Here is a 17,350-nt window from a genome sequence, read left to right as displayed (position 1 = left end):
TTTTCGCACGAGGGTTCCTGCTCGCTGTGAACAGAAGCAGCCTCTCCAGCGTGACGCCATCACCCTTCGTGGGCCACCTGGGACGCCACGGCGCACAAAGGACCCGCCACCAGGCTGCTCGCCGGCAGCTGTAAATCCGGGTCTGCTGACAGCTAATGTCACACACGTCAGGCCTGCCCCCCAGCCCCAGGAACCAGTGAGGACCGGGCTGCGGGGTGCGGCCAGTGCGGGGACAGCAGCTAGCAGCACACTGTCCCCGCCTCCTGGCGTGAGGTGACTCGGAGCTGGGGAGGACACTCCAGCCAGGACAGGGCTGACCGCGGGGCAGGGCTTGGACCAGACAAGCAGAGGGATTTTGACCAAAAGAGGGGGGGGAGAAGCAGGGGGTGGGACACCACAGGCAAAACTCGTGCTTCGACCCAGACGATTCCCGCTGTGTGAAAACGGACTTGGAACCAGTCCCGGGTATGATGCCAGACACCGAGCCACAAGATTCTAGAAGGAAACACGGGAGCAAACGCTTGTGATTTTGAATCAGGCAGTTTTCTTAGGTCCGACGCCGAGGAGTGGGGGCGGGGGTGGGGGTGACAGGTGGAGGGGGTGGGGATGGGGGGGGTGAATGCAGAGGGCACAAGAGGGAGTTTGAGGGTTGGTGGCAGCGTCCCCTATCGGATTGTGGCGGGCACACGTGCGTGCCCAAGCCCAGAGATCTGTACAGCACAGTGACCTTTATGGCGTGTAAATAAGACACAGACCACTCTGTGGGGAAGCCCAAATGGAACCCAAGCCGCGACACATGAACTAACCGTGGACAAATGGACGGCACAGGCCTATGGGGAAGAGGTGGGAAAGAAAAGAGCTAAGTTATGTGGGAAAACACTATTTTGTCTGGGTAGTACCAGCTACAGAGACAGGGAGCTGTGCACAAAGGCACCCTCGTCGGTCAATCCGTTTCTCACAGGCTGTACAGGTTGGCGATTCTGCCGCTACCCCGTGTGTGTGCTGGGGCTGAGCAAGTGAGCACGTAGAGTGTATAGAGCCGGAGCCAAAGAAAGGAGTCACAGATGATGGGGGGAGGCCGGATGGACGTTGAAGTGTTAACCTAGAACTGGAGGTATCATTATGAACTCATGGTTTTATAATAGACAGGGGATAGATGATTGATGATAGATACATAGATAAGTGATAGACGGATGGATGATGAGAGACAGACGATAGATGGACAGATAAGCAGATAGAGGAACAGATGGATGGATACATACATAGGCAGACGGATGGATGGCTGATGGATACACAGATGATAGATGGATAGGTGGACGGATGGCTGGATGGACGGACAGACAGATGATAGATAAGCACACGGATGGATGGATGGATGGATAGATGATGGATAGATGATGGATGGATGGATGGATGATGGACAAACGGACAAGACAGACATATACATACATACATACATACATTCACACATGATAGATGGTAGACAGGTGGCGGGTAGGTGCAGAAATAAACAGGCATGTGCAGAAAGTAAGGCATGTGCTCAAGCAGCACACGGGGCGCGTCAACAGGACACAGGAGCTGCCTGGACGAGCGCTCAGTGGCCGGGACAACCCGACAGGAAGATAAGCAGTGATGGCGCTGGACTGTAGCCCCCAGAATAAATGTCCCGACCCGGATCGCTGGACAAAGAAGGGAACAGCTGGAATGGGGCACAGGAAGCCCGCGGCAGCACCGCGACATCCTACGGCTGCGGCAAGGCCCGCTGACCGCCGCCAAAGTCCGCGCCCAGAAGCTTCCGGAGAAACAGCACCCTTGCGGTCTCAGGTGCCTCTCCCCAGTGCGTTCACCGGGGACGAACAACACGTCTTTGGTGCAGAGCCTGGGAGGTGTTGTCCACCGGTGATAAAGGCTAACGTCACCCAGGATGCATGATGCGTGGGCATCGTGTCACTCGGCTGGGCAAACTCACGGTGACACTGTGGCCCCAGCCCCTCCGGCTGCCTCGGCCGTCAGGGGCCACCTCTCACGGGACATCAGGATGTCAGACCTACTGTTCCTGCCTGCTGTGACAGCCCAGCCCGAGGCCCGTCTCATACATTTTCCCACTTTGACGAGCATTCCAGAACTCCCTCCCTGATGCCCAGGCAGCCGGGAGGCTGGGCAACAGGGCGGAGAGGAGGCCTGCTTCTCTCCAGGCTCTGTGTCTGCACACCTTTAGGGCCGTCTGGCCCCCCTCGAGGGGGCTGCCGTGTGGTGTGTCCCCTGCCTCCAGCCCCGGCCAGCCCCGAGCTAAGGTTGCCCCACGGTGAGCACCCGGAGCTCCGCCCAGGCCCTGGAGGTCACTGAGGGCAGCTGTGTCTGCCCTCCCTACCGGTAGGACCCGCTCGCAGCTCTGGGGGCACCGAGCGTCCTTCCAAAGCCTGGCAGATCCACCCTGCCGCGAACACCGTAGGGCAGGCCACAGAGCCACTGGCTGGCTCACCGGGGACACACTACGGGGAAGGATGTGGGTGGGGCATTTCCGGGGACCCTGGACAGCGTGTTTTCAGAGGGGCGTGTGCCACTGTGACACACACGTTCACTGTCACCTCGCTACGGGCGACCTTTAAGGCTGTGATCGTGCACGGTCCTCGCCAAGCAGTCAAAGGCAAGGGCGGTGTGTTCAGCACTTTCCTGAGCACCATGTGCTCAGCCTGAGGGCTTCCGCACCAGCTGTGAACCGTGGCTCGAGCCCCAGGGACTGCAGGTCCCAAAGCGCATGCTTGGGTTGGAGCTCACGTAAGCCCTCGGGGCGTCCCGGGAGCAGGACTGGGACCAGGCAGGCTCCTGCTCCGTTCCGGAACAAGCCTGAGAGTGACCCTCTGGGCCCGAGGCCGTGCCCATGCACCCCTGGAGGACCCCGGGGTCCCACACGTGCCATTATGTGCCCCTTCGAAGGAATGTGTGCCACACGTGCTCCATGACATGAAGATCATGCTGCTGGACCCCTTCTGGATGAGCAGGTGGTGACCTCACACGCTCCCCCTCCCACAGCCCCGGCCTCTGCCTCCACTTCTGCTCCCTTCCCTACACAGCAGTGCACATCCTGGGGAACCCCCTGCAGCCCCGCCACCCGAGGAGCAGGAGCCCCGATGGGGAGACGGCTCACCGAGCAGCCCTGGGTGTGGCCCACCAGCCTCCACCAGCAGCTCAGCAGGCCTCACATAAGTGGCCTCACTTAGGCAACTCCCCTGGGGGCTGAGAGCTCAGCCGCAGCACCCTGCCTGGGCCTGATCCCCCTGAGGACGAGCCTCCTAGCCTGCAGGGTGCGGGGGCTGGGCAGAGAGAGGAGGTGAGGGGTGAGGTCCTGACCCCTGAGCTCAGCCAAGTGCATGACTCTGCCTGAAGGGAAGGGGAGCCTTGGGGGCTGGGGCTCAGGAAGCAGGGGACGGCGTGGGGGGGGGGACTGCTCTGCAGGGTGGAGTAGGAAGCTTTCCTTTACCGAAGCTTCTGGCAGCAGGAAGGTGGGGGTGGCCAGGGCTGGCCAGTAGACCTGTGGGGGCCGGGGCACATTTGGACAGCCCTTCACTGGCAGGAGAGGAGGCCACCCTGGAACTCAGGGATGTCCCCGTGGCACACACTTGGATGCATGGGGGGAGTGTCCTGGGTCTGGGCGAGGAAGCCCCCAGGGGTCACCACATTGAGGGACGCTGAGGAGCCCACACAGGGACGCCCCCAGGGAGCACCCTGTGGTCCAGGGGTGGTGGAGAGACCCCTCCCCGTCTCCACTGGCCGGGACAGACACCCAGGGCTCCCACAGCAGGGCAGGCCCCAGCAAACCGAACCCACATCTCCGCCAGGACCACACGGGACCAAGCAGAAGGAGGTACGGCAGTGCCCGCGAGGGCCCCAAACGGTGAGGGACGGTCAACAGGGAACACCGCCTCCCACGGACAAATGGCTGCGCTTACCTGCTCACCACCTGCGCTTCGGGTTCCCTCCTCGTATCTGCGGGACCACGGGTGCATGGCTGCCCTCGGTGGGCGCTGCCCTTGAGGGAGAAGGCCGGAGGTCTGCACCGCAGCTTCGGCCCCGCTCGGCCCGGGGCCTCCGGGCTGGGGTGGCGCCGGGCGCCCAGGGCCGCAGTGTCTGGGGTTCTGCGTTCCAGGAAATCCAGGCCCCTTTCCAGTGGGTCTGGGCCCTCTCGTGTCCCACCTCCCACTACCACGCTCCTCAGTCTCCCTCTGGTCGGTCCCACTGCGCTCCTCTGCGAGGCTCAGGGAGGCCTAGGAGGCCGGGGGTTCATGGCACGGTGCATGCGGCAGCCACGGCTGTTCCCACGGGTGACAGGCAGGGGTGCGTCAGCCAGTAGGTGCTCAGGACCCCGGCAAGCGAGTCCTCCTAGGCCACCTGAGATGGCACGGGGAAACCGTCCTCGGAACATCCCCCTTGACCGTCTGGGGCCTCCCCGAGTGAAGGTCGCCTCTTGGCCGCGGGCTTCATTGTGTCACGTGGTGGGGTGCCTGTGTCCGTTCATCTGAGACGCGTGTCGCACGATTAAGGGGCCGTGAGGTGGGAGCGCGGGGCGCCGGACGCTTCTGCACAGAAGCAGCTCTCTGCACCTGCTCAGCAGGGAACTCGTGCATCCCTGTCACCGGGATAGGGAGGCTGCGCCCCGAGGAGAGACCCCAGGGTCCAGCAGCCAAGACCAGGCCTCTTCCAGAGGAGCCCCAGTCAAAGAACGAGTTCTAATTCTGGCTCACAGAGTGGACAGGTGCCCACTCAGAGGTGCTCAGAGCGCCCCTTTCTCCCTCTTCCTCGACGGGCCGGGGTCCGCAGAGACCAGATCCTCGCGGGTCTTCGGGGACGAGACAGGGCGTCTTGTCTGGCGGCCCGGGCACTGGCTGCTCTCTGGTCCAGCTGGAGGAAAGGGGTCTGGCTCCTCCGGGGGCTGCAAGGAAAGGGCAGGACACACGTCAGGGAGACTCCTCTGGACAGGAAGGGGCTGGCGGGGTGGGGGATGGGGACAGGATGCGGCTGCCCCAGGGGGAGCCTCTGGGGACGCCCTCAGAAGGGCAGGGATGGCCGAGCGGGTCGGCGAGGCCAGCGCTGCCTCCGGTCCTCCTCTGTGTGGGAAGGAAGCAGCGGGCAGGCCTTGTATGTGGGCCTGGTCTAACGCCACGGTAACACCACAGCTGAGTATGACTGCGTTCACGTCCGTGGATGAGACCCTCGTGTCACGGAATCCCGGGCACTTGTGGCCAAGTGTCCAGTGTAACCCAATCTCGTGCTCCGTACCACGGGAAAAGGACAAGAAACACGAGACAACCGCGCTCCCCAGCACTGCTTCCTGCCAACGCCACAAGCGGGGAGCAGGAGCCCACCTGGGGTGCCGTGCACGCGGCCCCTCCTGGGGGAGGCCCTCCAGGAGGGGTCCTCACTCTCCCTCCTGCTCAGGACACGCAGTGCCCTCGAGCCCTCTGACGTCGCCAGAGCCTGAGTCCCGGCCCGGGCTCTCAAGGCGGCCGGGTGGCTGCGAAACGACCCTTGGAGGCAGCTGGAGGGCCGGGCCCTGCCGGCCCCCGGGGAGCAGGCGGGACCCTCGCACACCACGACCAGCCGGAGCCATACTCACCACGTCAGGGGGCCCAGGCGAGCTATGACCACAGAATGAAAGCTAAGGAGAAAAATAAGAACAAAAATAGAAACTGAAAAGGAACGGGGGAGGGCAGAGACGGAGGGAAAGAGAGAGAGAAAAAGAGTTTGTAGACATCTGGCGAGAAAGGACGGCGATCACAGAGATCACAGACAGAACAAGACGCGCCGTCCGCCGGGCACAGGAGCAGACCCCGCTGCTGTCCTGCGTGCGCGGCTGGCGCTGGCAGGGGCCGTGAGGACGTCCTGGGTCCACAGGGACAGTGTGTCCCCACGCGCCCCACACGAGCGCCTTCACCCACCCCCCCGGCTCTTCCTCCTCCTTGGGGCCGACGGTGGGCCCCTCGCTGGCTGACCACGAGGAGGGGGTCTTGTGGAGCCCCTCCAAGGGCCAGGCAAACCCAGCGCCCCGATAAGACTCTGGTCTCAGTCCCACTGTAACGGTAAAGGGCCAGCAACCCGGACCGATGTCACACTGGGGCCTCACTGGGGCGGGGGTGGGTGGACAGCCAATGCAGACACAAGAGAAGGTCTGGCGGAGGGTCCAGAGCCTCTGGAACCACACGAGAGGAATTCACACCCAGTGTTTAACACCCAAGTAGTTAATGCAGACAAACGCTCCCACATTAAGACGCAAGGGAAGACCGACGTTTACTCTGGAGGAGAGGCTGCACGCGCCGTGAGGCTGGAGCCCTGAGCACAGCGCCCCTGCGCCCCCGGGGTCTGCTGGAAGCTTCCCCAAGTGTCAGCGTCCACGTGGCAGCAAACCCTGTTTGCAGGGCACCTCTCTGCCATCCACCCTGCACGGTCCAAGGGCACCGGCACGGCAGGGTCGCACGGTTACCGTGACGACCACTGGGCAGATGGCAGTAAAGTGTCCAGGGAAGGGGCAGGCGTTGTCACTGAGGTGGGGGGGGGGGGAGCCGGGGGGTGGGCTGCCACTGGGAGGGGCCACACCCTCCCTCCGTCACGGGGCCTCTGCGGGCTCCTCCTCTGGCAGAGGCTGAGGACGTGCAGCCCATGGGGCTCCCGTGTGAGCGCCCACCTCCTGCTTTCCCCGGAAAGGACAAGGCAGGGAGGTGGACCCACCGGCCACCTCACTGAGCGCTCAGTGGGGAGCTGGCCATTTTAGGGAGACCTACCCCACAGGCGGGACCGACTGCAAGAACCGAACATCAGTGTGACCCCGGAGATGCTAACACATCCCTAAATCACAGGAAAAGAACAACGCCAAAGTAAGCGGTGCCACGGGAAGAGGCAGGGCTCTCTCCAGGCACGCTCCAGACACCTTGATTTGGGGACCGCCAAGTCAGGCCGTCACCAAGAGTGGACACAGTGCCTGTGACCTCACGCCTGGCAGGGCTGGGGGTCCAGGAAAAGAGCCAGACCGTCCGCCCTGGGGCCCCAAGCTGCGTGGCCCCAAACCAACTGCACACCGGGACCTCAGGTTCCTAAGCCTGGAAGCAAGGACACGAAGGACCGGAAACAAGAGACTGGGACTGGACAGATGGCCTGCTTCCGAGAGAAAATCCAGTCCTGCAGGAACTTGAGTTTTAGACCAACCGCTTGGGAAACGTGGAGGCATCACGTACTCCACACAGCCACCAGCACCACAAGGATCCTAGGTCACTGGCTCAGCTCCCACTGCTACGGCTGGGGACACGGAGTCCGTGAGCGACACGGCCCCTCCCAGGTGGCATGGCTGGGTCACTGCAGAGGGGGCGTTCCCAGAGCCGGGGCTCCCAGCTCTGCCCTGGAGCCTCTTTCTGTCCAACCGCGCCTCAGCCCCCGGAGCGCACGCTAACGACACGTGTCAGCCGTCTGTGTTCCCAGTGAACAGAACAAGCCCCCGAACGTGCATCTGTCTTACCTTTTCCTCCAGTTCCTTGATCTGCCTCTTCTGACCTTCTATTCTCTCTTCTAACTCTTTAATCCTCTGCAATGTTAAGAAGAGAAAATCTTCAGTAATCAGAGCATGTTATTTGGGAAACCAAGTACTTGGAAAAAACCCTTTCGAGGTTTGCACTCATTTACTGCGAGGGGCCAGGAGCCTGTCTGTCCTGTGTCCGTGGAATGCTGGAGGCCGTGTCTGAGCAGAGGAGTAGCCTCGCTCCCCTCGGTTTCCCTTTTGGACACAGCCATTCTTAGTCTGTGGCTCTGCTCCAACAAGAGTGACGTCTTCCCGCCCCCTACGATCTCAGATCGTAAACCATAACGCTAGAAACCCAAGGAATCGATTCACGCCCTTCCCAGATGCCCCTACAACAGCACCAAGGCCACAAAGCCAGTCCCAGAGAGGAGTCTCCTCGACAAGGTGACACGGTACTCGAAGCCCCAGTCTTCGCTGTGGTATACCAGGCCGACTGGATGCAAATTTGTGTGTCCACCCTGGAACCGGATGCCTTGTCTGGACCCTGCAAGCAGCCTAACTCTGGCTACAGCCTGTCGGATGGGCAAGAGGGGTCCACAGGTAATGGCCACACTGACCACCCTGAATCTGGCAGAGACTGTTCTGGTAGCTGACGATCCTCTGGTCAGACGTCACCCACCAACATTCACAGGAAACCGTGGTTTACTAATTTATCTGACTTCACAGGTTGAGCCTTTGAACACAGAACCCACCCGTAAAGCCCCCTTCCAGGCCCCAAGGGCGCACACAGGGGAGCAGAGGCACGTCCGTAACACCAAGGCTGCCCAGAGTGCCAGGGCCCTGCACCTTCTGTTAGAAATGGACCTACGGATCGGCTTGAGGTCCCAAAGTGCCCGAGGCTAGAAGCCAGGGGCTTCCCCCAACACACGAGCTGCTGCTCCCCAGAAGACAACTTTACCAGGTCCTGACCATCGAAGGAGGAGTCATTGTAGAGACCTCACAGTCAGGGGTCCCAAGAGAGAGGGATGTGCTACCCTCAGGAGCAGATGGTACAGCCCAGGTGGCTGATCAGAGGGGACAGGGAGTCTGGCACAAGGGCCTACCGTGGGAGGGCGTGGCCGTTGGCGATGTGGCCATTGGGGTGGGGGGGGGTGGCCATGGGAGGGCATGGCCGTTAGAGATGTGGCTATTGGATAGCACCCGGTGAAGTGCCTGGCCATGGGAGGGCATGGCCATGGAAGGGGATGGCCTTTGGAGATGTGGCCATTGGGGTGGGGGTGTGTGGCCATGGGGGGGCGTGGCCGTTGGAGACTTGGCTATTGGACAGCACACCGTGGAGGCGTGGCCGTCGGAGACGTGGCTATTGGAAGGCACACTGTAGGGGGTATGGCCATGGGAGGGCGCGGCCATTGGTGATGCGGCCACTGGGGTGAGGGTATGGCCCTGGGGGGCGTGGCTGCTGGAGTTGTGGCTATTGGACAGCACACCGTGGAGGGCGTGGCCGTTGGAGATGAGGCTATTGGAGAACACGCCGCGGGAGGGCGTGGCCATGGGACTTCGGGAAAGAAGCGCGCAGCCCCCTTCTTCGGGCACCCCACCCCCACCTGCAGGCGCACCTGCTGTGCCAGCTGCAGCAACTCCATGCGCTCCCGCAGGATCTGGGCATCACGCTCGCGCAGCTCGCTCATGACCTGACGCTTCCACTGCTCCACGGCCACCTTGAGCTTCTCGCGCTCCTCCTGCGACAGAATCTCGGCCACTTTGGCCCCGGCCTCCTGCTGCAAGGCGTCGTATAGCATGGCTTCCAGCTCCAGGATGTGCTGGTGGCGGAAGGGCAGACATTAGTCTTGCCTTCTTCTCAAAGGGCTGCCTGGGCCTGACGGGGGCCAGGGAATCCCGTGACCCCCGGCGTTACAACGTCCCCAGAGCACCCACGGAGGGGACTATTTCCCCTGGACTGGCTTCAATGACCTTCTGTAGAGTGGAAACACAATCCAGGAGTAATTCGTCCAGGGGCATTCACCTCTAAATTACTGCTCACTCGTGCACTGAGACTTCAGTGGCAGAATTCTTATGTCATGCTAACATAGGGAACACAGGTGAGCAGATATCTGAGACCAGAGTAGGATGACAGCCCCTAGGGAGTCGGGGGAAAGCATGACAGAGGAAGACCTCTTCCTTCGCTCATGGCCTTCATCAAACCCTGGGCTTATGAGCCCCAGTGAAGGAAGAGGGGCAGTGCTCACAGGTGTTTGTCTGATGTAAGGACAAAATCGACAGTAAGTCCCGGACTTCCAGCTTCTCTCTGAGGCCAGGCCACTCTGTGGTCCTCAATGACACCTGTGGTGGGTCAGTCGTGTCCCCAAGAAGACACGCTCAAGTCCTGATCCCCAAACCCCGTGAGTGTGGCCTTATTTGGAAACAGAGTCTCGGCAGCCGTAATCAAGTTAGGATGAGGTCATGCTGGATTGGGGGGGTGGGGCGGGCATCCAATGGATCGTGTCCTTGTGAGGAGAGGGGAGTTGGGAGGCAGTCACAGAAGACATGGGGGAGAAGCCACGTGAAGACAGAGGCAGAGGCTGGGGGAACCGCTGAAGCCCCCAGCAGCTGGAGGAGGCAGGAAGGACCCTCCCCTGGAGCCTCGGAGGGAGCGTGGCCCTGTGACACCGGGCTCTCAGACTCTGGCCCCCTGAGCCCTGGGAGAATCCCCCTTTCTCTCAGCTGCTCCCTGCTGCCTCAGACAAGGCCTCACCGCCACTCAGCCTCGAGGCCCTGTGTGCCGCGGTCCCCACCTCCCGGCTGCATCACCTCCAGTCTCAAGATGATAAATCCCCAAACTGCCTGCACCCGTGGTGCCCAGTACATACTGCTGGACCTGGTTGAAGACGCCACCTCTGCAGAGCCATCCGGTGCCCACGCCTTCCATGAGGCTGCAGCCCTTAGTAGCCCCAGGTCGTGAGACAAGTGGGGATACACAACTTGCACAGGGTCCCATGGGGACAGCTGGGGTCCGGACCCTGCAGGGCGCTTGCTCCCGAGTCTAGTCTTCACCCTGCCTGTGAGGGCTCGGATAGAGAGCCCCTCACGCCCCTGGTCCCCAAGCACGTAAGCCACCCTACCCCTCCGTGGGGGACCACGGTCCCCAAACGTGTGCTATTCACAGTTAGGGGCCACAGCGCTCACCGCAGACTTCAGGGGAAGGACCCATAATCCCATAGGCTCCCCACCCGTGAGAGCACCCAAGAGAAGCAGAGAGGCTGACAGGCCAAGTGGAGCCAGGCCCCGGACGCCCAGGCCAGGGCTGAGAGAGCCGGGCTGGGGCCAGGCGGAGTGGGCCGGGAAGCGGCCGTGGGCGGGGACACAAGACGAGGAGAGAGCCGCGTGGGGTGTGGGGCTCACCCCTCTGCCGCCTCCCAGAAGTCCAATGCAATGCCCAGAAACCACGAACCAATGCAAAATGATCTCTTTGCTGTAACTCAGCAGCCAAAATGCATACCTTGTTATAAATTCCTAAGGATTTACCAATTTGATCTGGAGTACTCTCAAAGCTCTTTCCTCGGGAAACTTTCCTGGTACAATCTTTGAAAAAACCAAGTTCTTCAACTACAGAAACCCCTCTTCCTATCAAAGCCATAACATCTTCAGAAATGAAGGGTTCTATTTCTTCAGGCAAAATGATTTTGAAAAGTCCTTTCGGCTTAGTGGACGTTTTAGGAAATGAAAATAAATAAATAAATAAAACCTTTGGACCTCACATTTTATTGCTTTTGACAACCACAGAATAAACTCTCCCCAGCTGTCACAAGCAGCTCAACAGTCCCCATCAACCACCACTTCTTAGAGCAAAAGAGCTTAGGCGGGTAAGGTAAGCGAAGCATTTAAAAAATAAATAAATGCAGCTGAGCATGGGGCTTAGAATTAGCATCACAATGGCCTGGCACAAAGCTGGTGGCAAGAGATGTGTGGTGACTTTCTGTCCCTATGTGAGCCTGAGCCATGGGCCACCTGGAAACTGCCCCTGGGCCCTCGGCCTCTCCCAAGCCTCCCGCAGGAACAGCCTGGTCCGTGCAGCTTCCCCAGGGCGGTCATCACACGGCACGGACCGTCTTTACCCTTTCGAAACCCCAGCCGTGGCCCTGTGTCCACAGACAGAGCAGGGAGGGTGTAAACCCCGGACAGGTACCCACAGGGCACCCCGGCACCGGTCTGTGCCGCCCTCCATAACAGGGCTTCGTGAATGGCAGAAAGAACTAACCGTCCAGCAGGAAGTGCAGGCGTGAATGGCAGGTGAAGAAAACAAGAGACAGCAAACGTGTGTCCTTCCTATTGGAACTGGAGGAAGGGGACATCACGGGGGAGGGGTGTCCCCGCAATGGTCTTCCCCCGGGGACGGCCCCCCAGCCCCAATCACATCACACAGCCCTGCGGCTGAAGAGGCCACCCTGCTCCCCGACCCTCTGAGGTGCAGGTGCGTGTGTGTGTGTGTGTGTGTGTGTGTGTGTGTGATATGCAGCCCACTCTCCGACATCACGTTAACCGGCCTATGTTCTCTGCACTGATGTCACATATAATCAATTCCTATTCCTGAGCTGTATCCTGAGGAATGCCTGGGGCCTGGGGCTGAGCTGTCCCCTCCCTGCACGTGTCTGGGATGCAGGACCAGAGCACAGGGAGCATCGGCGGCGGGGGGCTCGGAGCTGTCCAGCTGCCCCCCATATACTGTGAGCATGCTTCCCACCCGGCACCGTGGACTGGAAACATGGACCCTGGCACGTATTTCTGGGACGGTCCATCAGCGCCAGCTTGGCTCTCTGAGGCCACCTCCCTCTGCCACCTCCTCCGCGGCTGCTCCCGCAGCGACTGTCTGGTGAGTGGGCCACTGTCACCGCCATCGGCACCCAGCAGAGCCTCTGCCCTGCCTCGAGGGACCCTGATGGGTGAACAGAAACATCACGCTGCCAGATTCCAAGCTGGGCGATGCCCGCTCCGCACACAATTACCTCGCTGTCCTCACAATCCAGGGGGCGGGAACTAATGCCTCCGGTTACCGCACGGACGCCTCTGGCCTCAGGCGTCCGCTAGCGGCAGGGTCGCTTCCGGGCCCCTCGGCAATGCTCGGGCCACCTCTCCCGGGCCACCGGGCAGCTCTCCCTGAACAGGGTCCATGACATGCACTGGCCTTAGGGACGGCCGGTCCAGGGGAGAGAAAGGTGCACGCAGTCTGGAAGCGCTGCTGAAGGTGACACTGACCTGAGGGGTCAAGGACACGCTCGCGCCCGAGGAGCCTCCCACCTCCGGGACGCCCCGCAGTGCGCCTCTGAGGAGCAGCCAGACCGTCCCTGATTCGGATTCACCCCCTTGAAACAAAGGCAGCCTGAGGCTCACATGAGAATCCCGGTTCTCAAACCCGAGTCAGCGAGGACTGAGTCCCGGTGACGGAGCGGCGTCTGCAGGCACTCCCCGGGTCTCGGTGCCACCCGCAAAGCGGACACCCTCCAGGCGCACGAGCAGGGACGCCTGCTTCCACGGGGCCAGCCGACGCGCAAAGGCAGGGAAACGCACACTTCTCGCAGCGGGGGCACACGCACACTTCTCGGAGCGGGGGCACGCGCACACTCAGAGCAGGGGCACGCGCACACTTCTCGCAGCGGGGGCGCACGCACACTTCTCGGAGCGGGGGCACGCGCACACTTCTCAGAGCGGGGGCACGCGCACACTTCTCGGAGCGGGGGCACACGCACACTCAGAGGGGGGCACACGCACACTTCTCAGAGCAGGGGCACACGCACACTCGGAGCGGGGGCACACAAGCCGGAATCCCCAGAGAATGAGGTTCCTCACATGCAACTGTGTTCAGTTAACTCGTAGCAGCGTCACTTGTCGTGAATCCTACTTTTTCGACTCATTTTAAATATCCATTTGGGTTCTGCCTTCACAGGGCAAAGTGCTGACGGGGCAGTAGGGCATCTCGGACCTCGCTGACAGGGAGACGTGCAGAGAGTGACCCCACGGTGGTCACCCTGGCCCCAGGCACCCGACGTGTGAGCAACTCCCCCCGTTTCTCCCCAGATCTGCACCTGCCCCGCCAAATGGCTCTTACCCTGTGAGCCTGGTCCAAGGACTGCTTCCTGTAATCCAGCTCCTCATCAAGGTAACCCTTCTGCTTACTGAACAGCTCCTGAAACACAAGAGGACCCGTGTCTCGGCCTCGGGCACCCACCTGGCGATATCGTGCTGCGGACACGAGGCAAGACGCCCACCAACCTTCTCGCTCTCCAGGTCAACCATTTTTCGGTGCAGGGCTGACTCCGTCTCTTCGATCTGCTGGAGCCACTGGACACAAACCGAAAGAGCAGGTGGCGGTGACCTTCCCGGTGGCCACGCGGGCACCAAAGCCATCCCACCTCCCCCCAGGCTCCACAGGCGGCCTAGGAGCGGGGGTCGGGTTGGCACCGTGCGCTCCGCGTGCCCAGCGTCCAGACACCCCCACTTCGCCTCCAGGAAGTCTGTGCCCCACTTCTCCAGGGAGGGGAGGGGAGGGTCGTTGGCAGGGGTTCGGCGGGAAGATACACCCGAGAGCTCAGCCGGAGGACGTTCTCCCCCAGTCCCATGCCCCCTGGAGCCCGACTTGCCGGGACTCCCTCTCCCCTCCCTGCCAGAGGCCCCGGGGGGTGGGTGCTGACGGCCGGCCCGCCAGGCAGGCTCTGGCTGGGGGGTGGGGGCCCAGGTGGGCCGGGCAGCACCCAGGGGAGGGTCCCGGTGGGGTGAACAGAAAGCAAATGGTACACAGACCCACGACACTGCCTGGTCCTTGGGGAGGAAACTGAGGCAGAGTCGGCCTTGACTCAAAGTCTGGCGGATGTGTGATGTGCACGCACGTGTGGTGGGCGCTGACCGGCGTGTTGCCAGACCTCCCAAGGTGGACGGAGTTAACGGCCTCCCCACCCCCAGCCCAGAAGCCCCTCCTCCAAGGACAGCATCCTCTCTGAGCTCTGAGCACAGAGAGAGAGGCCTGCGGGGCCCAGCCCTGTCCCAAGAGCATCCACACGGGTGCTATGGTTACCTTTTCGGCCAAGGTCAGGACCGTCCTAGCTTGTATGACGACCACTTGCTCCTCGTTGGTCAGATTCTGCACCCAAAGCAGACACGTGTGCAGTCAGGGGCAGCGCTTTCAGAGGTGCCCAGACTGAAATAATGAGGTGGGGGGGCAAATGGGGGTGCCAGGTGCAGTGTGGGTAGGTGAATGGGGGTGCCTGGTGGGGGGTATGAGGAAGGGGATGAATGGGGGTGCCAGGTGGGGGGTATGAGGAAGGGGATGAATGGGGGTGACCAGTGGGATGTATGAGGAGGGAGGTGAATGGGGGTGCTGGGTGGGGGGTGAATGGGGCATCGGTGAGGGGTGCAGGTAGGGGGTGACTGGGGGAGCCGGTGGGGAGGGGTGAATTGGGGTTCCTCGTGGGGGTGAGTAGGGGTGCCAGGAGTGGGACTGATGGAGAAGCACAGGGGACTGGGGTCACCTCTAAGGTCACTTTTTCTGAAATTGTCTCCTGGGGTCTTCAACCCCTCTACTCCTGACCCTGGGGACTCCGAGGTGCTTCTCTATTCTGTCCCCTCTGTCCTCCGTTGCTGGTGACCAGGACACTGTAAGTAGCCAGCTGAGGCAGAGGCGGGGGGGGGGTAGCATAACACGGGCAGCGGCAACACACGTGTCCCCGCCGATCCCGTCCGCGTCTTTGTTGAAAGCCAGCTGCCGCATGTGCAGCCCGCGTTACTATTATTAAAACACCGCCTGGACGTGCGGGGTGAACACCGGACACTCATGGCTACGAAATGGTGTCCACCCCTCCCTGGCTCTTTGTCTTTTTCTGCTCAGCGTATTCATGCCTCTTCCCAAGGGGCCACCTGGGTGCTCCTTCTGGGCGAGTCTGGCTTTGGGGCCAACGAGCGTCCTCGGAGGCTACAGGCGTTTCACTCACTCGGACCCTGACTCCCACCTGCAGCAGCACCGGGGCAGAGCAGGAGCTGGACCGTCCCCACTGCGGGGCCCAATGTGCGGGACAGCCGTGGGTGCGGAGGGGAAGCAGAGACCAGAGCAGGGCAGAGGCTGCTGGGATCACTGAGCCGGACGACAGCCCCCTACAGCCTGGAACGCCCCTGACTCAGGGTCAGTCTGTTGAGAAAGCCCTCCCAAGGGCAGGGGTCTCTCACCATCCTCTACCCCAGCAGCAGTCAGCAAAGGGGGGGGGCGGTGACCAGGTGCCATAGGCGCAGAGCAAGCTGTGTCCTTGGGTCACAGCGACCCCGACCCGGCACGGAGCCGAGCTGGGCAGACGCTCCTCACACCCCCTGCTCTCGGGGAAGCTGGCCAGGCGCCCGTGCACGCCCTCCTCCCAAGACAGAAACCGGGGAAGGCTGAGCAAGGGGCTTCAGGGAGATCCTACCAGGACATGGTTATGCTGGGGGCTGAAGGGCCTGCAGCGTCCCATCGGGTGAGCAGCCCGGCCAGGAGGTGACCCCATCCCCAGGCCCCAACCTCAGCCAGGTGCCATCTGCTCCTCCTTCCCGGGGTGACCCATCTCTCTGCGGTCCAGGTACAGCAGTGGCGAGTGGTGCCGCCCACCAGGGAGGGTGGGGATCCACTCGGCCCCTGCCAGCCTCTGCTCAACTCCAAGGGCCCCGACTCTTGAGCAAACCGAGGTCTGGGGTTCAGGCACCCACGTAGCCGGTCTGGAGGCTGCGAGCTTCTCGGAGGTGGACTGTGCCAAGCAGCCACAGCACGAGTATGTCCTGGCTGTGACCGTAGCAGGGGCCAGGCTGTCCCTGTCACCTGCTTCAGGTGCCAGGCCACTCTGAGCTCCAGGAATGGATCTGTGGGCTCAGGCTCCATGGGGCACAGTCTTGGGTCACGAGGTGCGTGTGAAGTGTGCCCATATGCTCAACTGTGACCACCTGAAGGGATGTCCTCCGACCCACTGGCAGGAACTGCCATGGTCTCCCCACAGTCACCTGAGCATAAATCTGAAGGTGTATCCTCTAGGCCCCAATAGCCTCTGTCCCCATACTCTGAGGTCACTTGATGGCCCCATGGCTGTCCTGCCTCCTGGTGCTCTTGAGTAGGCAGCTACAGGGTTGGGGAGGGGCCCTGGACTGAACTGGACAGAGGTAGGCTGAACCTACACCAGCTCTGTGACCCTGAACAAGTGTCCTCTTGGGCCTCAGTTTCTCCAGCTGTGAATCGAAAGGTTAACCAATATGGTTCCCAAGAGCCTGTGATGGGGCCTGGCAACTCGGGACCGGACCCCATCCTTGCCACGAGCTGAGGCCTCAACGACCTACAGCCGAGATGGGTCTGGGGGAGGGCCAAATACAGCCAGCGGAGCCTCCCTTCCCAAGTGAAGGGGGGCCAAGGACAGAAGGGTTCTTGTCGACACAGGGCCCTGTACACGTCACAGCTGCTGGGAAGAACAACTAGCCCCAGGAATATGCGTGAGTGCCTGGGTTTGGGTGTGTGTGCCTGAGTATGTGTGGGTGTGTTTACACGCATTTGTTTTTGCGTTTTTCTCTTTCCGCTTCATGCAGTGCGCTAATTTGACTAAGTGCCTTGCTTTTTCTCAAGAGCAGTGACCAGGATGGGGAAACCAAGGTGTCTTAGGATTAGCCATAGACTGTACGATTATTGGTATACCTTGGAGGAGGAAAAGTTCTGGGTGGTGAGTGAGGCTGCCTTCTAGCACAGCTGAACTGCTCATTGGACAGGGGACTCAATGAGCGCAGAATGATGGATAAAGGGCAGATAGAAGATGGGTGGGTGGATGGGTGGGTGGAGGGATGGGTGGGTGGAGGGAT

General features: G+C 61.4%; 1 protein-coding gene across 1 annotated transcript in view; it reads right to left on the bottom strand.

Annotated features, from left to right (window-relative positions):
- The window catches only part of JAKMIP3 (Janus kinase and microtubule interacting protein 3), a 109,277-nt gene that overhangs the window by 9,728 nt on the left and 82,199 nt on the right, over positions 1 to 17,350 (bottom strand). The window contains 7 exon segments of the mRNA XM_049645905.1: positions 3,951 to 4,812; positions 4,814 to 4,930; positions 7,505 to 7,570; positions 9,121 to 9,324; positions 13,605 to 13,682; positions 13,769 to 13,837; positions 14,568 to 14,633. Coding sequence (XP_049501862.1) covers positions 4,762 to 4,812; positions 4,814 to 4,930; positions 7,505 to 7,570; positions 9,121 to 9,324; positions 13,605 to 13,682; positions 13,769 to 13,837; positions 14,568 to 14,633 — 651 coding nt within the window. The 3' untranslated portion in view covers positions 3,951 to 4,761.

The sequence above is a fragment of the Panthera uncia genome, chromosome D2, assembly GCF_023721935.1.
Source record: "Panthera uncia isolate 11264 chromosome D2, Puncia_PCG_1.0, whole genome shotgun sequence".
NCBI lineage: Eukaryota > Metazoa > Chordata > Mammalia > Carnivora > Felidae > Panthera > Panthera uncia.
Note: the sequence above shows the minus strand (reverse complement) of the source record. Positions and strands in the feature narration are given on the sequence as shown.